This window comes from Malus sylvestris, chromosome 17 (assembly GCF_916048215.2).
Source record: "Malus sylvestris chromosome 17, drMalSylv7.2, whole genome shotgun sequence".
NCBI classification, from domain to species: Eukaryota; Viridiplantae; Streptophyta; class Magnoliopsida; order Rosales; family Rosaceae; genus Malus; species Malus sylvestris.
Genome location: NC_062276.1, coordinates 2,264,436 through 2,285,364, shown reverse-complemented (window position 1 = coordinate 2,285,364; position 20,929 = coordinate 2,264,436). Strand labels below are relative to the sequence as shown.

The following is a 20,929-nucleotide window of genomic DNA, read 5'->3' as shown; positions in this document are numbered from 1 at the left end:
TTCCATTTACTGAAAAATCTCAGATCATAATTTGGACGCAGAGGAGGTGTCGCAAGACAGGAAATGCCAAACACTAATCTTTCCCCGTTGTATCATTCTTCGTCACATATTTTATGTCGGCAATGACCACAAATCAATATCACTCGAATGCATCTTTTACTTTGATCAATCATGAGTCCCTAGAAAACCGTGTTCATTTACCGTTTGAGAGAACAGTTATGAATTAATATCAAATGTTGAGTGATTAAAGTTTTCTTAGAACCTATAAAATCGGTATAAATGATCAGCTGTCGTTAAATTATGATTGAACAATGAGTAACTAAGTTTTTCTTAGACCCTAGAGTTTGAGAGAATAGTTATGAATCTGAAGAAGGTCGATGTTCTATTATAAAATCAATTGGTTTTATGGAGAGTGGTCAAATTACTTATAAGCACATGCAAAGTACTTTATTTTCCTAATGTGAGAGTGATACTCTCAACACACTCCTCACGTGTAACGAATTTTCCAGCCTAGCACGTGTGACTATTAAGCTTCACACGCAAGACAACTTGCTATGATACAATGAAACATGGAGTTCTATCATAAAACCAATTGGTAATATTGAAAGTAGCTCAATTACTTATAAGCACATGCAAATTCTCTCTTTTCCTGATGTGGAATGATACTCTCAACAGAATCAATCATTTTATTTTCACTTAAGATATTATTTTGTTTATGCAAAGAATTTTATGATTAAGAATCCTCAATTTACATCTTTTTCATCTTTTACACAATCAACATGAAATTGAACTTAAAATCTCGATTACACAAATAAACTCTCCTTGTGAAAATTACAATGTTGTTGTGTCTTGTTTCTTTTTATGAAAAAACAATAAATCATAAATTGAAAGTGAAATTAAGAAAACAAGAGCAGTTGCAACCTTCCCGAAAGAAAAACAAGACCACAATCATGCCTTTACAAAAATTCCAATTTGTATATAGAACCGTCCTGATTAGAAATCAAGGTCGAGACTGACCAAACAAAGTCAAAATTCTGTCACCAATTGAGAGGATAAAACGCGCTATTCAATACATGTTTGTCTCACAGTAATCAATTCCTCTTGGTTGTGAGCTTAAAACTATCGTCTTGAAAAAATTCTTGTGTGTCCGATAGTCGGATTATGTAAAAGTCTGATCCACTCACAAAGGAATGAAAACTTTGCGTTGGGCTTTGTACTTTTTTTTTTCCTTGAGAAAAGGTAAGGAGTTTTCTTAAAAGTGAAACTCTTCATGAAGTTTCTGTTGACTCATGTTTTTTGCACAATGTTTTATAATATTGACATGAAAATTGAAGTTAAACTGTAAGATATCAGAGAATTCACGAAGAATCCCAATTCAAGTGTCTCCGCAACATTTCTCTTCTACCTTTGCATTGTGTTTTGTACTTTCATGAAGTTTATGTTGCCTCATGTTTTTTGCACAATATTTTATAATATTGGCATGAAAATTGATATTAAACTGTAAAATATCAAAGAATTCACGAAGAATCCCAATTCAAGTGTCTCCGCAACATTTCTCTTCTTCCTTTGCATTGTGTTTTGTACTTGATTAAAATTAAGTGGTACCTAGACATAAATAATTTGTTTCTTTGTGCTTGATTTAATTGTCGGACGCAAGATTTTCTCCCCCTCGTAAATTTGAAAGAAGGGATTCTAACAAGACACACTGAACTTTATACGATGGTTGGACAAACGTAATGAATATTGCTATTGGAAGTGAGTGGCCCCTTATTCTCTTGTCCTTGTCCTCATAATTCCAAGAGAACGAATTGAACACTTTGAAAGCAAAGGGTGGAACTAGTGAAGGCAAATTAATTTGCAAATTCTTACATGAGGGATTGAAACAAGAAAAAATTATATAGAATGAGTTCACTGTTATTCTGGTGTTCAATTTAATGATGTAATGGTACATGTAATTTTCCTTATACATGTCACTGCATTATTAAATTAGACCGTCATAAGACGATAAACTCGTTGCATCTAAAAGCTGCTCTCGATATAAAAACATCTTTAACTTTAACTAAGGACTAATATATAAAATAGTGTTATTCACACTTATTTTGACCTCGCACACTCTTTTTAATCTTTTGCTATCGATCTTCTTCAATTCATTTCATCGAACGACCGAAAATTGAAAGGAGTGTGTGTGAAAGAAAAATAGGTGTGTGGATAACCGAATATATAACTGTGATGAGTACAAGCAAAAGACACATCTTAAAGCACCAAAAAAATATCAGACAGGTTTGCTTGCATTGCTTCTGGCTCTTTTTCCTTCTTTGCCTTAATAATTAACAACCGCTGCTGCAATGGAAGCTAAAGATGCTGACGAAGAACAAGTACTAAAAGATCATCGTAGTATGTTTGCATTACCAGTAGATGCTGATCAAAAGGCCACAGAGTTGAGGTTATTTTCAATAGCGCCACCCCACATGCTGGCCTTCCACCTTGCATGGCTCTCCCTCTTCTCCAACTTCTTCTCCACCTTCTCCATCCCTCCCCTCCTCGCCGTCATCCGCGACGACCTCAACCTCACCGACACAGACACCGGTCACGCAGGCACCGCTGCTTTCCTCGGCTCCATCTTCTCCCGCATTGCCATGGGCCCTATATGCGACCTCCTCGGTCCCCGTATCGCCATCGCCACCCTCTCCCTCCTCACCGCCCCCGTCATCCTCTCCACATCCCTCGTCTCCTCCCCTAACTCCTTCATCGCCATCCGCTTCATCGCCGGCTTCTCCCTCGCCAACTTCGTCGCCAACCAGTTCTGGATGAGCTGCATGTTCTCGGGATGCGTAGTCGGCCTTGCCAACGGCTTCTCCGCCGGCTGGGCCAACATGGGCTCTGGCGTCACCCAGCTGGTCATGCCACTCATTTATTCTCTCATCATGTCATTCAACGTGCAGTCCTTCGCAGCTTGGAGGCTGGCATTTATCGTGCCAGCAGTTTTTCAAGTTGTGACGGCCATATTGGTCCTAATGTTTGGCCAGGACCTACCTTCCGGGAGCTACAAACGCTCTCAGAAGGTCGAAAATAAGTTCAAAGAGAGCTTATTAAGTGTTATTTCTAAAGGGGTCAAGAATTATAGAGCATGGATTTTGGCGTTGACTTATGCCTTCAGTTTTGGAGTGGAGTTGACGACTGATAATATCATAGCTCAATATTTCTACGACAGATTCAACGTGAATCTTGAGGTGGCGGGGATCATAGCGGCCAGCTTCGGAATGGCGAATTTCTTTTCAAGGCCGAGTGGCGGGTTAGTTTCCGATAAGCTGGCGCAGAGGTTCGGGATGAGGGGGAGGTTGTGGGGGTTGTGGGTGGCGCAGACGGTGGCGGGCTGCTTGTGTTTGTTACTCGGGCGAGTCAACTCGCTCTGGGGATCCATACTTGTCATGTGTGCGTTTTCTATCTTTGTACAAGCTGCTGCTGGCCTCACGTTTGGCGTGGTGCCGTTTGTGTCCAAAAGGTACGTAGCGATGGAATGACACTCCACATGTTGTCTAGTAATTAATTAGAATTTATGAGTCATATTCCCCTCTATGTGTTGGTCCCACTTCTACCGTTTGATTCTTGATGACGCAACAAGACGATTAGTTATTCCCGTAAGGGTTTTGCTAAGATCAATCGCCAATGCGTTTGGATGATTATTATTGTTGGTGTTGATGGGATCCATTGGTGACACGCAAGCAACAACAGGCATCTTACCAATGGTCAAAAATCACTCACGCTAAGATCAGTTGATAACGTACTTGAGTGGCCGATGATTGTCGGTGCTGATGGGAACTGCTGGTGACATGCCCCGTCGACACCAACAATCATCTCACACCAATGGGCAAAAAAACAACCATAAACGCACGCATCACGGTTGACCGTAGCACAACTCTATTGGAGTGACTAGCTAGATACTTCCCTAGAGAAACAATAATGACTAATTATAGTGCTTAGCACCATTACCATGTAAACATATCAGTTTAATTACTGAAAATCCAAACTTTAACGATGCAGGTCACTGGGAGTGGTATCGGGGATCACCGGCGGCGGAGGAACAATGGGGGCGGTGGTCACCCAGCTGCTGTTGTTTTCAGGCACGGAATTCTCCAAGCAGACGAGCATTTCTCTGATGGGTGTGATGATGATAGTGTGCACTCTCCCAGTCTCCCTCATCTACTTCCCTCAGTGGGGTGGAATGTTCTGCGGCCCTTCCTATAGCTATGGCGATCATCTAAGCGGACCAGAAACTGAAACAAACCATTATCACTTGCTCGAATAGAATTCTCGAATTGATACGAGCCTCGAGTTCCATGGAGAAAGCAAAAGTTTGTATTCAAGAAGCCCTGTAACATAAATTAGCCTTTCTGCAGAATATGACTGGCCTTCATTTATGGGTAGATTGTTGTTCTAAAAGTACTGAATAAGACTACAATTTGGCAGCTACTATACTATAGTTGGCGTACCACCTCTTTCGTTGCACTGAATTTTTCTATGCACTTGGGGGAGGGGGTGGAAGAAAACCAGAAAAATGTTGAATGAAGCTCGATAAAACGACACTGAACTTACACGGTTTTCTTTCCTTTCAAGTATATGCTTTAGTGACCGCTTTATGAGAACATACAAGATGATCCTTGATTGCGTCCAAAGTTGGCACATGCCACCAACCACCAAGAATTCCAACCAAAGTGAACTTCTGGTCTTGCACTTCAACTTTAGCAAGACATAGAAGCTTAAAGTCTTCAACTTCAACCTTATGCGCGAACAATGGCTGTAGAGGAAAGAAACACAAGCTTTTAGAAGTAGGTTATACTTAAGTATTCTAGTTTTTCGTAATGGTAATGGGACACTTGCCTTGTTATGCAAGCAAGGATCTTTGCGCTTGAGCCGATGACATAACTGCAAAACATCAAGTTTCGAATAAGGTTTTCCTGACAAGAACTACTATTACCATCAACACTAAAGCATTAACCAATATAATGCATTAGTCACCGTAAAAAATGTTGCAGTAATCATAAACCCAAAAACAAAGTTACCACTCTGAGAATTCTAGTCACGGAACAATAGGAGACTCGTTAGTTCCTACCATCTAAACTACAACACACCCCAATCCGATTCTAAAAGAAAGCAGCTCTTGCAATTCCTCGATTGCAAACAACGAGACATGGTTTGTCTTCGAATAGGGTAGCAGGTTGACAAACCCCAATTGATTAGGTGGTAAGAGCTTAGTAAACACATAAAATTACCGTGGGATGGTTCCTTACCTCTTCCACAAAAACATAAACTGACAAAGGATTAGGCTTGGTGCTCAGGAGGAAAAGAGCAAGCTTCAATCCAAGCGGTGTAATATGATGATCCCAGCACGCCAACGCAGTAATACAAAAAAAGAAAGGCAGCCATAATTTCCTCATAAACTTCCTGAATTCCCTTCTATCTTCCTCCACATCCAAAGCACCCGGCGCTCCCAAATTATGATCATTCACCAACATATCCTGGCCTGCATTATCGAAATTCAAATCAGGGAAGTTAGTAAAGAGGTATGCTTCATAGTCTAAAGAATTTACAACATCAAAATCGGGTGCGTGGTTTTTTTCCCCTCACCTTCCATAGCATATGCAGCATTTGGCAAGAAGCTGACTGACCAAAACAAAACCGTCACACCAATAATGCTTCCATATCTCAACTTACTTCCTGAAAGCAAAATTATGGAAATTACCAATTAAACACCATGCAAGCTACAGAGAAAACACTTCGAGAGCTCAATTGGAGAAAAAGAAAAACCCAATCATCTATACACTTGCGACGCTCTAATTTGATTCGTAGTACTGAAATACCGTCCCATTACAAAGTTAGCTTGGTTGTTTTTCCTCCTAAATTTTTCGGTTCGAAGTATTTTTCTCTAAACTGTAATGTTGGTTTCCTTTTGGGTTCGTTACTGAATGCCATCAAACATGTTCAAGTTTCAACAACCAAAACCGAAAATCGGCGCCATAAAAGATGATCAATTATAAAAAAATTACAGCTTCCTAATCGAATTTACGGTATGAACTTTAATTTGAAGCAAAATCGAACCTGAAAACCAGAATTTCTCAAGAGAATTGTTTTGCAAATTGAAGTAACGATGAAACGTTGAGGCGCGATTCCGCAGTACTGGTTCAAACTTGGCATAATCTGAACAATTAATTACACCCAAATAATCAAATATTTGTAATTAAATACAAAATCTGACAAAATTTCATCCAAAAAAATACTTACAGAATTGCCTGGAAGGAGAGATTGAGGAGCGGGAAGAGATTAGTGAACTTAGGGATTTCCGAAACGGAGAAAGGAGTTTTGTCGCGGACGCCATTTTTGCACTGCTATGAAGCTACTACCATCTCTGGGCGCTTTAGTGCATAAGACGACGGCGCTTTCCTTTGAAATTACTTTCCGCGCCGGCGCGGCGTCGTACTTTTAAAAGAAAAACTAGACGACGACATCTTCCGAAATAGAGTGACGACTTTGAGCAGGAAGGAAATGCTAAAAGCCAATAATGCCCTTATAATTGTTCGTGATCTCTAAGGGTGGAATCGACATTATGTATTCTTCGTATTCAAGAATTTACCCCAAGGTCGTTTCTCTTGTCTAAAATTATTTTATAGCAACTTTAACAAAAAAACTTCAGATATTGTTCATTTTAACGAAAAATCATATTTTTACACTAAAAGGTCAATCATTGTATTATTCACTTTACTCTTTATTTTGTTCTTATCGTTGAAACTCAAAGTTTTCAGGTTTTTTTCATTAGTTTTTCTTATTTTCTAGTTTCGAATTAGTCCTTTTGCAGTTTGGAAAGGGATCCCCGGATCCCTTCCATCAAATCCACTCAATTAGGAGAATCCGAATTGGTCCTTTTGCATGAAAAGGGATCCATTCCGCACCTAATCAGGAGATCCAGACTATTGAAATTTGATCAACGACTAAAGTTATTATAATTTTTAAAGGAGTTCTGTTTTTAACCGTTGGATAAAATTTCAAGGATCCGAATCTTTTGATTAGGTGGATTTGGTGGAAGGGATGATCCCTTTCCTTACCGTTCAAGACAATTTTTTTTTGTATAAAAAAATAGACTGGTAGCTTTACCTGCAGTTCACTCTTCCAAGGACAGAGCGACTCACAGATGCAATTTAGACTCTCCCAGCTATTAATTTACCAACAGCAAGAGTCAAACCAAATACGTACCATGTAAAATATGGTCTTAAAATTCGTCTCAATCGCTGAGTCATCCGGTGGGGCTTAGCTCATGACAATATCTGAGAAAGACACTTATCAGTCCTGGGAGGACTCATGGATGGATGGTTAAGAAAATATCTGACAGAAATATCCGTCATAATTTTTACTTATATTTTCATTGAAAATTAGAAATTGGAGACTCAGATTACATCTGGAAAATCCAACATGGCTGTCTCTGTCTGGGCAGTCTCCTCCATTTCCAGATTTCCAGTACCAAAAGCTTTCCAAGTTCATGAGAACAAGAAGCCCATCTGGAGGTAATTAGTTTAATCTCATGCTAATCATAATTAAGCTTACTTTGAAGTTTATTAAATCATATTAAAAAGATTTGAATTTTTTTAACAAGTTCAAAGTTGCATAGTAATTTCTGATATTTTGAGGTTGGAATACTTGAATGTTTAGCAGAATCCGATGTAAGAAAGAGGGCGCAGAGGAAATGGCAACGGGAAAGAATTACTATGAATTGCTCGGTGTTTCTGTTGATTCAAATCCGAAGAAAATCAGACAAGCTTATAGGAAATTGCAGAAGAAATATCACCCAGATGTTGCAGGCCAAGAGGTAATTATCCCAATCCAATCAAGGGTCCGTTTGAGACTGCTTCTGTAGGAAGCACTTTTGCTCATAAGCGTTTCTGTTAGAAACACGTCAAAATTTAAATTAAAAATTGGAAGTGATTCCTATAAAAGTACTTAGAAGTGATTCCTGGATTTATTCAGAAAGTGGTTCTATGATCAAGAAACGCTTTTAAGTCTTTTATGCCAAGCAGGGCCACGAGTATACGCTAATGATTCCTATAAAAGTACTTAGAAGTGATTCCTAAGTTTATTCAGAAAGCGGTTCTATAAACTCAGGAATCACTTCTATGATCAAGAAATGCTTTTAAGTTTTTTATGCCAAGCAGGGCCACGAGTATACGCTAACGAATCCTATAAAAGTACTTAGAAGTGATTCATGGGTTTATTCAGAAAGCGGTTCTATGATCAAGAAAAGCTTTTAAGTCTTTTATGCCAAGCAGGGCCACGAGCATACGCTAAAGTTGAATGAAGCGTATAAAGTTCTGATGAGAGAGAATCTGAGGAAGGAATACGATGCATCCATTGGTAAAGTCAGAGTGGCTGGATTCAGAGCAGGAAACACACCATCGTCAAGCTTGGGTTCTTCATGGAATGGACCTTTCAGACCCCAAGCTCTATTTGTTGACGAAAATGCCTGCATAGGTATTCAACTAGTATGTCTAATTCGCGTAAAACCGTATCTAGATTCGCGTTAGTTTCTAAGTACATTGAATCGCAACTGAATTTCTGGCAGGTTGCAGAGAATGTGTGCACCATGCAAGTAGCACCTTCGTGTTCGATGATGCTCTCGGATGTGCTAGGGTTAAAGTTCAATATGGTGACGACGAACAAAAGATTGAGGTAAACTACTAGGCGCTTGTGCACTAACTAGTAAGTTAATACGATGCTAATTACTATATGATAACCGATAGAGGATAAGTTGAAGTTAAAACTTACTGCAGGTATCAGTTGATTCGTGTCCTGTGAACTGCATTCATTGGGTGGAGAAGGAAGAGCTGCCGGTGCTCGAGTTCCTGATTCAGCCTCAGCCGACGGAAGGGTATGGCATATTCGGAGGAGGGTGGGAAAGACCTGCAAATGTTTTCATGGCTGCTAAATCTTACAATAAACAACAACAAAGATGGCACGAGGAAGCCGAAAATGAAAACAATCGAAGAAAATGTAAGAACTTTCTTGACTCTTGATAAATTACCTGAACTTATGTTCCACCATTTTCTGAAACACAAAACAATGAATTGCAGCGCGTGCGACTGCTGAAGAAGAAACCCCTGCACAAGCCAAGGCTCGGGAGGACGCAAGCAGGAAGATAAACATGGAAGGGTTCTCAAGATTCTGGCAATGGCAAAACAAGCCCTTCTGGGGCAAAAAGGGGGAATAAGAAGCAACCATTTTAAACTTACAATTAGCAGCTAGTGAACGTTTGTGCATATATATTGTATATACATCATAGAATTCATCATATTCACTGGTAATAGCAGCTACTCAGTTTTCTTCTGCGACCTCACGGTCGGATTCAGCGTAACGTCTGGAGACGTTTTCTTTCTGTGATTGGATTGCAAGAAAATTTGAGGAAAACTAATGAAAATAGCTTGAAAACTTTGAGTTTTAACCAAAAGGACAAAAAGATGTTGTAAGTGAATAGTATCAGTAGTGACTTTTTAAAGCAAAAAACAGTACCATGAGTGTTACGTTAAAACTCTCGAAAATTTGCTGTATAGGAGGCTGGCTGGCCTTTTGCAATTTACCTTTCATATTATTGCAACTAAAATCTTTATACAGTTGAAAATTACAAAAACGCAGCCTTCAACACATGCAGATTGGCAAAATATATAGAATGGATTCATAATTGAGGTCCTAAGATAACATCTGGAACATCTCTACATCATTTTATGTTACAAGATCATCGATCTTTCCGTTTGATCCTCGATGAAAAAAATCGACTTGCCATCCATCAAACAATCAATGGTCCAGAAAGCCTTGTTCCAACTATTTGGGAAGTGAGGAGTTTGTTACGTGAATCCAGGTCCTCCAACGCAATGCCACGCCTTCAAAATCCCAACCATAACAACTGCTTCGTAGCTAAGTTATATGATTAGCCCAAGTTGCGGAATCAATCGCCCGGTTTAAGGCTGAAATGGTCCCTTGATTGCGTGTGCCATCATATTTTTCTGTTCGCTTTGCATAAATCAATGGAGCTGACATTTGTTTGTTCCAGCACAAACAGCACACTCCTCTGCTTCTCCAGCAACACGGCTTAAGCAGTGATTAATCCTATCATTCATAACATCCTGCAACCAGAGACCTCATATTATCTAGAGCAAACAAAGTTCTGTGAAATATAAGAAGCACAATCGCCCTTTAGTGGGCATTCTATACCGAAAAATCTATCTGTTTCTAAAACCACTGATTGATAGCCAATGCTTCATAATATTCTGTGACATTTACAAAAAGAAAAAAAATTAAGGGAACTCCATAGTCATACCACAAGTAGTGGATGGAGGCCGAGGGGTGCGGTTACTATATACGAGACACCAGGATGCTCCTTTGCAGCTTCAGCTGTCAGGGATGGAATGTCCTGTGAAATAATACATCCATTTTACCACGATTTCTTAATCATTCATAAAGACATTGCAGGAAAAAAAATTCAACCGCGACCGATAGTCCATTATTATTACCCCCATCAACAGGATATTATGTCGTTAGTTAAGCTACCTGGTTCCAATGTCTTCCCGGTAAGAGGAAGAACGGGCTCACAATTACACGACTAGCACCTTGTTCAACACACGAATTGAATGCATCCCGAATTGATGGTTCCGCCAACTCCTAATCATCAAAAATTTACCAACACAATGAGGACTTCACCAAATAAGAGGATCAAAGAAACGCATTGTGAACAACATTCAACTGAAACTATGAAAATCAATTAATATTAATACAAATTATTTATTTATCGTACCATATGAGCAGGCTCCACAATTGGGTACCCAGTTCTCTCTCTAAACATGCTCACGAACTCATCTGAAAAAGCTCATACGGTTCAAATTCCAATTAACAAGCTTAAAAATCCAAACTTTCTACATTAATCATAAAAAAAAAATAATAATTAAACATTAACAACCCATAATTTTAATTTTTGATTAGCTTACTTAACATGAGATTTGATTCCTTGCGGCGCGAACCGTGGTCGACGATGATGACGCCATCTTTGTCGCCGACCCCATGAGGGTTCTGTCCAAATCCTCCATTGCCGCTACCCATACACAACCTCAAGCTCAAATTTCTACTTCTTGAGGGGCCTCTCTGCAAATTTGAGAAGTTGAGAACTGCGCAGCCAGGGCTTGCTCCGATTTCGCTCGCCGGCGAGCTTCGACTGCAAAACGACATGTAAAAAACCCAAAATGAGATGCGGATTGGAAGAAAAGAACGGAGGGATTTGAGATTTGTACCTTTTGGCGGTAAATTGGGGGCGGATGGATAAAGACCTAACCGACATGTTTTGGGGGCGAAGAGCCGAGAACTTCAACGGTCCAGTGGCAGCAGACAGAGTTTACCAGTGACCGGGACAGCGTCGTTTTAAATTCGTAACTGAGAAGAACATTCCTGGACCCGGAGACTTCTCTCAGCCCATAAAGCCCAAGCCCGATTATTATTGGGCTCGTGGAAATAAGCGTCGAAGGCAACAAAAAGGACCACGTAATCTGTAATTTGAATGGTTTTATTTTTTATTTTAGATGTCAATTTCTCCATAAACTTTAATTTTAGCAGATTACCTCTTAACTTTTATAATTAGCCAATTTTTCTCCTGAACTTTAACTTTAGCCGATTATCCGCCTAAAATTTTATAAATAACCAATTCACCGCCCCTAGCGTTAAGATTTTAAATTTTTCATTCATCCAATTTTTCATTCTTTTTACTCACATACAATTGTCCTCGGATCAAAATAAATAAAAAATAATGAAAATTTTAAAATTTAGACAATTGATTATTTATAAAAAGTAAAAAAGGTAATAAGCTATTTTAAGTTGGTAAAGACCCACCCCTTGTTTCAGTCAGAATGAGTACCTGGGACCCTGAGACATTGGCTTCTGCTAACAATGTACTATTAAGGATTCAAGGGGTAAATTAACAGTTCTATACAAGTTTAGGGAGCAAATCGACAAATATACCTTTATTTTATTATCTTATCAAGAAAAAGAATAAACTATTATTTAGCAGGTTAGTTGCTTACATTTACAAAATCCATTTTTTGACACTCAGTACTATAATCTAGTGGTATTCCTCGTCGCTTAGAAGTGAGAGATTTTAAGTAAACATCACCATTACTTAAGAATGATGGCAAAAATATTCTTCCATTACCAATGTATATGATGAAGTCTCACCATATAAATCATTACTGAAACTAACAACTTTTGGTTGGTAGTGTTATGTTTCTTTCACAGTCTCACTAGTCAATATTCCTTTAACACAGACCCTAATAATATAATTGCATTTCCCCTCACCTTAAATTATTTTATTTTATTTTTTGTATATTTTCATGGATAATGTAAACAAAAGTAATCTCATTTCTTAATCGAAAACGACACTTAATTTGTATCATCGTTTGATGTTGTTAGAAAAAAATAATAATACGAAAGAAATATTAAGTTCAAATCTTCACTACGTAATTAGTCATTCAGTATTACGATCTGGTGATATTCATTTTCGCTTAAAAATAAGAGGTTTTAAGTTCGAATCTCATGAATGACAAATTCGATACTAAATTAGGCTACAAGAAAGTAAGACTTTTTTTTGTAAAGTGGAGCCTAAAAGTGGCTTAAAAATCGTTGTCACCGACTCGCAACCGTTGCCTTGCTATCGCTTGCAGCATATTCATATTTGACTCATGTTTTAACTTATACTATAATTATTTTGGTTCAATAATATGTTGCTTATTATAATGCTTATATCGTATTAACTTAATGGTTTGGTGAAGTAGTATCTGAATTCAGATACAGTTTTTATTTTGTCAAAATCAACCCCTTAACTTGAACTAATTATTTCTTCAATTTAACGAAAATTTTACACGGAAGAACCGAACTAAAAGATCACTTCTATCGATTTTAAATTTTAAAGAGAAGTTATGACAATCTCGACCATTTTGACTAAAAAGCGTTTTTATTTTTGGCAAACAACAAGATTTCTCGAACATGCAACTAAGTAAGGACGAGAATTTCACCAAACCGACTAATCACACAGGAACTCAGACATAATTTTCAATGAAATAGTTCTCGCACATGTAACTAATGAAGTAATTCTCATAACAAGATAATCAAGTAAAGACGAGATATTGCTAAACCAGTAATCCACAATTTAGGCAAAAGAGAAAAAGGAGAAAACACAATCTTTGGCAAATCAAACAAAAGAAAAAGGCACGATAAAGGGTTGCTCTTCTATCCCCACATCACACGCAACTCTGTCAACTAACATTAACACGTCCCAACTTTACGACAACGACCTTCGTACCAAGAAAGAATATCACAAAAATGGAAGTCCCACCTTCCACTTGCGAACGCTGAAATCCCGTTCACTCTCTTAATTCAGCTTAATCTCTACTTCTACGTCTTCTGGGTCTCAAGACTTATCTCCAAAGCTACGAGCTTTAAGCATTAAGCAGCTTGATTTAGCTTAATTAAGTTGATAGTCCTTCACCGCTACGAAATCCCAGAATCCAGAGCTTGAAGGAAGCGGATCTGGATTCTGGGTTTCACGTGGAAGAACGAAAGATGAGAGCTTGAGCTACTTCTGAAGCTTTTTTGGGAGCTGAGAAGGTGCTTGATGCAAAGGCAGCTTATTAGTTAAGTGATTAATGAAGCGGAAGGCGGGTCCGCAGAAAGCGCAGCACAAATGGAAGAGGAAGCTGTTCACTTTGATTTTGGTGGGGATCTGCTTCGGGACGTTGGTGCTGCTGATGCACACTCAGTACAGTCGGATTATGACGCTCGCTTCGTTGCGAAATTCTCAGCAAAATCAACGGCCCAAGATCGCCTTCTTGTTCATCGCTCGCAATCGCATTCCGTTGGACATTCTTTGGGATGTTTTCTTTCAGGTACTTAATTTATTAACTACTTGTTTTTTGAATCTAATTGCGTGATTAGGAGTGTAATTAGTTTGGCATTTTGTATTAAAGATGGAGCTTTTGTTGTTTTTGTTTTTGGTTACAGGGAGGGGAGAGTAGGTTTTCGATTTATGTTCACTCAAGGCCGGGGTTTCTGTTCAACAAGGCCACCACAAGATCGGTTTTTTTCTTGGATCGTCAAGTCAATGATAGTATACAGGTGGGAGTTACTATTCTATTTCCTAACTTGAATTCGTAATTTGGAAATGCAATGTCATATGTACCATAAGCACTTTTTCTAGAAGCGCTTTTGTTAGATACAATGTCGTGTGTATCATAATTGCTTTTCTAAAGGCACTTTTATTAGAAACGCTTGAAATTTTAATTGAAACTCCAAGTGGAAGTGCTTGAAAAAGCACTTGGAAGTGCCTCAGTAGAAGCACCTCTCCTGGAAGGCTGGAAGTGCTTCTATGACCCAAAAGCGCTTATAGTGTCTTTAGTTCTTCCAGAAGCAGAGTCCTAACCATGCTTGTTGTATGCCGGAAACGTGTGAATTTGTTTCTTGGCTTCTTATCGAATAACTGATAAATTACAGGGATTGAGATTAGATAGGTATGAGTTTATGAGCAATGTGAAATGAGGTGATTTCTTTTTTCGTGACGTTTATTGCGATTGTTATATTTATTTCATTCCATACCAGGTAGATTGGGGAGAAGCAAGCATGATTGAGGCAGAGCGCATATTACTAAGACATGCACTCGAGGATCCTCTTAATCAACGCTTTGCCTTTGTTTCTGATAGGTGAAGATTGTCTTGACGTTTTTTCCCCCTAGGTTGCGGTCACATAAATTTTGGTCTGCTAGTTTCTTTTCATAAATATTGTGATTTTTTATCGTCTAACAATATTTCAGTTACTTGATCTCTTTTCAGCTGCATTCCCCTTTACAATTTCAGCTATATATATGACTACATCATGTCAACGAGAACCAGTTTTGTAGACAGGTGAATAAACCAAGTCAAATATGTAGTATGTATGTTTGAAAGAATCGCTTTTCTGTGGTCTGTGGTTCTCAGTCGGTATCTGCATTCTATATAATTGAAACTTGGGTTTCATCTTCAGAGTGTATATATATTATAAGTGAGCTGCATCTCAATGTGAATCTATTTTGTAATGAATCATTTTTTGTTATCACCTAAAGATTTGTACGATTCTGTCTGTTTGTATCTTACTTATGACGGAAAGTTTTGAAAGCGTATTTAACTTTTAACTTTTGGGAGCAGCTTTGCTGATACGAAAGAGGGCCGCTACAATCCAAAAATGCATCCTGTTATTCCTGTTCATAACTGGAGAAAAGGATCACAGGTACAGATCGTATGATGGATTAATTGCCTCTTGAATTTCAGTGCAACACTAAATAGAAAACCTAATAAGTGCTTATTTCTGTTATGCAAGTTTCCTACAGTTCATCTTATTTTTATCGTTTTATTTTTCCCACTGCAGTGGGTTGTCTTGACCAGGAAGCATGCAGAGGTCGTAGTGAAAGACGATAGAGTCTTTCCTATGTTTCAATTGCATTGCAAGGTACTTCGTCTTTTAATTGTTGTATGACCATTTACAGTTACAGCTTTTTTGGTTATTCCCGTAACCATGGTATCATTGTGAGATAATCCATATATATGATTATTGAATATAAATATCATAGAACGATGACTGCTTTTTATCAACTAGAAAAGTCGGTATATATTGTTAAACTTTCCATTCTAAAAGAGAAGTTCAAATAAAGTCACCTACACGAGTGTTCCTAATGGACATGAAAGCTTTACTCCGTGTTGGCTTTCTGCATTACCAATTGACACATTACCCTATTTTTCTTTTCTTTGTAATCTTATCAAGTTGTTCCTTTTAAACATTGATGCTTTTGTTTGTTTTTTTCTTCTCGTCTTTGACATGTTCTATGTGTGGAAATATGCAGACAAAATCGCTACCTGAGTTTTGGCGGAATCGTCCCATTGTAAGTACTCTTATTCATCTTGGAAACAATTAAACTTTTAATTCAACTACCACATCTGCTTCCTGGTCAAAGCAGTACGGCACCAATACTCACTCGAGTCACTTCTTGAAATACCAAAAATTCTAATGTAAATTTGCAGACACTGCTTTCAAGAGATGAAGTTTGATTTTGTATTCTGATAATTTATGCAATTATGCAGCCTGCTGATACATCCAAGCAGCACAATTGTATCCCGGACGAGCATTATGTTCAGACATTACTGGCTGTAAGATAAATTTCTCACTCTTTCTTTTGGAGAGATAAAAAATCGGTGATGGTAGCTCTTTCATCGCCATAATAGTTTGGCTCTCTAAGAAAGCGATATTTTGAATTTCAGCAACAAGGCCTTGAGGGAGAACTCACACATAGATCGCTGACACACACGTCATGGGATTTATCATCCTCTAGAAACCGTGAACGCCGTGGATGGCACCCTTTGACTTACAAATTTTCAGATGCTACTCCCATGCTTATTAAATCTATAAAGGTAATATCTGTTTTTCTTGTTCATTAGCATTTACATAGTAAAGGTTGGATAAACGACACAATGACGGATCTAATTCCTAACCATTATGTTAAACCATCCAAGTCATTAAGAAACGTTTAGCGGTAGTTATCAGGCACAAAGTTATTCTACTACTGGCTTAATGGCAGGAAAATAATACAGTCAAGTTGACGGAAAGGACATGGTTGTCCGACAAAGTTTATAACCTGTGCATTCACTAATTTTTCACTAGAAATTATATGAGACTAACGGAATCCAAATGTTTCTCATTCTTTCACAAGTTTTGGGACCATTAAATTCATGCAATGGTCTAAATGTATGCACATCTTTGATATCCGTTGAGATTTTTCCCGATTGTCATTTGAATTTCATAGTAGCTTTGCAGCTGATTTGACGGATTTATGTTCAGGAGATAGATAATGTCTACTACGAGACTGAATACCGGAGAGAATGGTGTAGCAGCAAGGGAAAACCATCTCAGTGCTTTCTTTTTGCTCGAAAATTTACCCGTCCTGCTGCTCTCAGGCTTCTTAACACGGTACGTTTCAGAATTAAGTGGTAGTGATCATGTTGGTTTTCTTCGACCTTTGCCAATACTCATCCTCATCAACATGATTATGTTTTCGATTTTACAGACTGCACTGGAACTTAACAGGAGCAATGATTAAAGTATAACCGTGCTTAAGTTTATTTTCCGCTCAACGGGTAGTGGATATACTAGGAATATTAACTAGATTTGCAATGAGAGGAATAAAAGGAGAAGGTGGTGTAAATTTTGTGGGGGTGAGGGTGTTTACTGTGGTATGTATTCTTTTTAGAACAAAAAAATGGACGTCCCCATGCCTACAAGACTCTCCGTTTTGCGAGGGTCAAGGAAACGTCTATCGTACACAATAAAAAGGGAAAATAAGAATCACATTGAATAGAATCAACAAAAAGAAACCAGTTCATTCTTTTGTTAAGTAGGAACTACAACTCTCCCTATTTCAGATGTAATGGTTAATATTCAGGGTTTAGTCTTTGTTTCAATTTCCTTGGATATTCTCCAATACAATCCACCATGATGTTCCGCCTCTGCAGCCCTGCAGTTGCGGAGCCACCGTGGAGTCATTGTACTCGGTTAAGCCGAATAACTTTATTTTCATTGAAAGGGCAAGTGTTTGATATGTCTCACTAGTTTTCCTTTGTCCGAGAATGACTTGTACTGTTGTACATGAGACCGAGACAGCTTAAAGTGGCGATGTCTCAAACTAATAGTTCAAACGGCAAACACATGATGTGAAAAAGTTAAAATGACGATGAGTATGGATTTGAGGCACCGCTAAGTCTCATTTGTATAATTCTTAATCCTGTTTACCTGCCCCATTGCCACGAACTTTTGCCTCTGCCCTCCGTTAATTGGATACGTGTTAATTAGTTGTCTGCCAACCAAACCAGCAGACGGATAGAGAGATAATTGGTTTGACTGAGACGGCAAAGATAAGTTTGTTGAACCTGGTCGGTGTCGACTAATCAGTTTTGACCGCCTCTTTTCATATCAAATCTTCAGAATCCACTGCTTTAATTTATTAAACTTTAATCACTACTTTATATATATATATATATATACAGGCCCTTTATGCAAAGGGATCCCCATTTTTTTCAAAAAATGGGGATTAGGTGTGGGGCTCACTTCACATCGAACTTCAACGATCCGAACCGTCTATTTTATAAGTCTCGATTCATAGATCATTCTTGCAAAAATTCAATTTAATCCGAAACCATTTGCCTATTTAATTATCAAGATAAAATTTCATTGTTTCTTATATAACAAAGTATTCGTTCATTTCTTTGAACCCAATTAGATGTCTTAAACATTTCCGATTTGGCTAATATTTTGTAAGGATGATCTATGAGGTGCAACTTGAAAAATAGACGGTTCGGTTCGTTAAAGTTCAATGTAATGTGAACCCCACAACTAATCCTCATTTTTATAAAAAAATGGGGATCCCTTTCCTTAAAGATTTCCTATATATATATGACAACGGATAAGCTGGGGCATTGCTTCCCAGAGGCAGATTGTCTGCCCTCCTGTTTGGATGCCTTTCCTATTTCCTTTTATTTGTGCGGTACGCTTAAATCACATCAATATTTTATATTCTTATTGTTTTTTGTCTTATTATCTCTATAAAAAAATTTAATATAAAATGTTGATGTGGCTTAACCGTGACCGCAAAAAATAGGAGGGGATGGAAATGACACCCAAATAGGAGAGCAAACAATCTGCCTCTTTGCTTCCCCATTTTCGACTAGTAACGACTGACACCTATGCAAAAAGTAGATGAAATTGTTTAATTATATAATTTGTTTGGAAGTACTTTTAAAATAGCGGAAAACACTTTTATTGAAGATGTTTTTTAAACCAACTTTAGTAATACAGGCAAGTAAATCCTAAAGTGTTTCCTGAAATAAGCATATAATTGATGTTTTTTGCCGAAAGCTTTCCAAGTGTTTTTAGAACCCAAAAAGATTTTCTCTAGACGTCATTTTCAATCATTTTAAAAACATTCAAACCAGCCTAAGCTTGTTTATATGGAGAAGTTAGGTGTTGAGAGCCAAAAGAAGGTATTTATCTTATAAGTTGTATGCAGTGTTCAAAATAACGATTTAGATGGGAATATCGATAGATAAATCGATATTGGTATTAGTTGTATACGAATGAAATTATGGAAATATGCAATGAGTAACTCATTCAAATTTAGTCGAAATTAGCGAAAATTTTCTTAAAAAGTTCAAAAGTTTGAAATTTGCAATGAATTATGGCAAAATTGTTGAATATTGTTAATATCTATTGATTTTCCTATATCTCCTTAATATACAAGGAAGTTTGCATTTCACCCCATTTCTATCAATTCTTAATTTTTAAACTTTTTTCATGTATAAAACACTATGTATTGTCGTATGCCTCTTCGCATGGAAAAAATCAAACCAAACACTTAGACATGCGTATCATAAGATTATTAAACTTCACATGTTAACCAATATGTTATAATATCACGAAGAAAGTTAAAATTCGACTCGAAACTAATGGCAAGGATAAGAATAGTCCACAACTCTCTCTAACCTTCCAATGAGAGATGGGAGTAGACGCTATACGTAACTATTGCTTATTGGATAATAGACGGAATGGAATATGGAATAATTATTTCCAAAAGTGCGTTTACCAAACCAGACCATTTACCTGGGAGACTGTCGGTGGTCCTACCAGAAATTCCAGATTCTCCAAAAACGACGTAGCTTCTCCAACATCAAAATACTTGCTCAGGAAGTTCGTCCACGGTGGAAGAGTCTAGACATCCACGTGGCACCAATCAACCATATAGGAGCCTAGGGTCGGTTGAGCTACCGCCTAAGATGTTTACACGTGGCAATATGGGGCGGTTGGCCTCCATCGGAACTGAATAGAAGGGCGGCTCACGCGCTTTCGGTAAGAATATTTTTACTTTTTAATTTTAATTTTGTGAAAACAAAATAAAGAGATGACGAGATAAAGGCAGGCACTATCAAAAGAATCGGAAAAGAAAAATTGAGCGAAGGTTGTACTTTTATTCGGAGAAAAGCTAAAGAGGCCCAAGATTTTTCACCGTTTTATTTTTTTCGAAAAGTCCAAATAATTTAACTGTTTAAAATTCTGGTGCATCGTAAATTTTGAAATGGAAACCTTCTTAGTTATTTTATACTTAATTTTTTTTCGATGTGTCATAGTTAAATTTAGTGTGGAACTCACTTGTCTTTTCATTTACTGCGTGTTTACTAATCCGTAATCAAATTGAGAGGAATTGAATTGAGGGGAATTGGATTGATGAGGAATTGAAATGAGTGAAATCAGAATGAGATTCATGTTGAAGTTGTTTACTAAAACTATCAGGAATCGGAGTAGGAATGATGTTGAGTCCATATAAATTGTTTACTAATTCATTTCAATCGGAATGAAAACTAGGTTGATTACTATATTGCCCTTACATAAATAAATTATTTTCATACTACTTAATTAAATTAAATTCTTAATTAAATTTATATAATAAAATTCATCTATATAAGCATGTATAAATAGGTTTTATTTATTTATTAAAAGATGACAATAATGATGTTGAGTCCATATAAGTTGTTTACTAATTCACTTCAATCGGAATGAAAACTAAGTTGATGACTAAATTGCCCTTACATAAATAAATTATTTTCATACTAATTAATTAAATTCTTAATTAAATTTATATAATAAATTTATTTATTTATTAAAAATGACATAATGGGTGTCAAATGATGGGCAATGTTGGGATAATAAGAAACAAGTGAGGGCATAATTGGAATAAAAGATGCATTCCCAATTCCCTTGCCCTCAAGGAATTCAAATACAAAACTAGGGA

At 37.5% G+C, this 20,929-nt stretch overlaps 5 protein-coding genes across 8 annotated transcripts; 3 read left to right on the top strand and 2 right to left on the bottom strand.

Moving 5' to 3' along the window:
• Positions 1 to 2,223: 2,223 nt before the first annotated feature.
• LOC126610535 (high affinity nitrate transporter 2.7-like) lies at positions 2,224 to 4,470 on the top strand. Its single transcript, XM_050278623.1, has 2 exons — positions 2,224 to 3,502; positions 4,042 to 4,470. The coding sequence occupies exons 1-2, from the start codon at positions 2,346 to 2,348 to the stop codon at positions 4,304 to 4,306; spliced, it is 1,422 nt and encodes a 473-aa protein (XP_050134580.1). The 5' UTR covers positions 2,224 to 2,345; the 3' UTR covers positions 4,307 to 4,470.
• LOC126610536 (uncharacterized) lies at positions 4,389 to 6,527 on the bottom strand. The gene is made up of 6 exons (XM_050278625.1): positions 6,280 to 6,527; positions 6,097 to 6,195; positions 5,626 to 5,715; positions 5,289 to 5,521; positions 4,879 to 4,923; positions 4,389 to 4,795 (listed from the first exon to the last, which is right to left on the bottom strand). The coding sequence occupies exons 1-6, from the start codon at positions 6,371 to 6,373 to the stop codon at positions 4,610 to 4,612; spliced, it is 747 nt and encodes a 248-aa protein (XP_050134582.1). The 5' UTR covers positions 6,374 to 6,527; the 3' UTR covers positions 4,389 to 4,609.
• A 796-nt stretch (positions 6,528 to 7,323) lies between these two features.
• LOC126610533 (chaperone protein dnaJ C76, chloroplastic-like) lies at positions 7,324 to 9,366 on the top strand. 2 transcript variants are annotated; one of them, XM_050278619.1, is made up of 6 exons: positions 7,324 to 7,553; positions 7,699 to 7,855; positions 8,313 to 8,514; positions 8,606 to 8,712; positions 8,814 to 9,033; positions 9,114 to 9,366. In XM_050278619.1, the coding sequence occupies exons 1-6, from the start codon at positions 7,462 to 7,464 to the stop codon at positions 9,248 to 9,250; spliced, it is 915 nt and encodes a 304-aa protein (XP_050134576.1). In that variant the 5' UTR covers positions 7,324 to 7,461; the 3' UTR covers positions 9,251 to 9,366. The 2 variants fall into 2 exon arrangements, with proteins under 2 accessions (XP_050134576.1, XP_050134577.1); XM_050278620.1 differs by having other exon boundaries at positions 7,329 to 7,553; positions 7,702 to 7,855.
• Positions 9,367 to 9,604: 238 nt separating this feature from the next.
• Positions 9,605 to 11,465, bottom strand: LOC126610534 (sirohydrochlorin ferrochelatase, chloroplastic-like). Of its 2 annotated transcripts, none has more exons than XM_050278621.1 (6): positions 11,319 to 11,465; positions 11,019 to 11,242; positions 10,829 to 10,890; positions 10,585 to 10,695; positions 10,355 to 10,447; positions 9,605 to 10,160 (listed from the first exon to the last, which is right to left on the bottom strand). In XM_050278621.1, exons 1-6 carry the CDS (start codon positions 11,363 to 11,365, stop codon positions 10,059 to 10,061), a joined length of 639 nt encoding a protein of 212 aa, XP_050134578.1. In that variant the 5' UTR covers positions 11,366 to 11,465; the 3' UTR covers positions 9,605 to 10,058. The 2 variants fall into 2 exon arrangements, with proteins under 2 accessions (XP_050134578.1, XP_050134579.1); XM_050278622.1 differs by having other exon boundaries at positions 11,024 to 11,242.
• Positions 11,466 to 13,332: 1,867 nt separating this feature from the next.
• On the top strand, positions 13,333 to 17,552 carry LOC126610532 (glycosyltransferase BC10-like). 2 transcript variants are annotated; one of them, XM_050278617.1, is made up of 11 exons: positions 13,334 to 13,958; positions 14,074 to 14,187; positions 14,668 to 14,768; positions 14,898 to 14,969; positions 15,249 to 15,330; positions 15,469 to 15,549; positions 15,941 to 15,979; positions 16,179 to 16,244; positions 16,356 to 16,505; positions 16,933 to 17,061; positions 17,159 to 17,552. In XM_050278617.1, exons 1-11 carry the CDS (start codon positions 13,719 to 13,721, stop codon positions 17,189 to 17,191), a joined length of 1,107 nt encoding a protein of 368 aa, XP_050134574.1. In that variant the 5' UTR covers positions 13,334 to 13,718; the 3' UTR covers positions 17,192 to 17,552. The 2 variants fall into 2 exon arrangements, with proteins under 2 accessions (XP_050134575.1, XP_050134574.1); XM_050278618.1 differs by lacking the exon at positions 14,898 to 14,969 and having other exon boundaries at positions 13,333 to 13,958.
• The last annotated feature ends 3,377 nt before the right edge of the window (positions 17,553 to 20,929 follow it).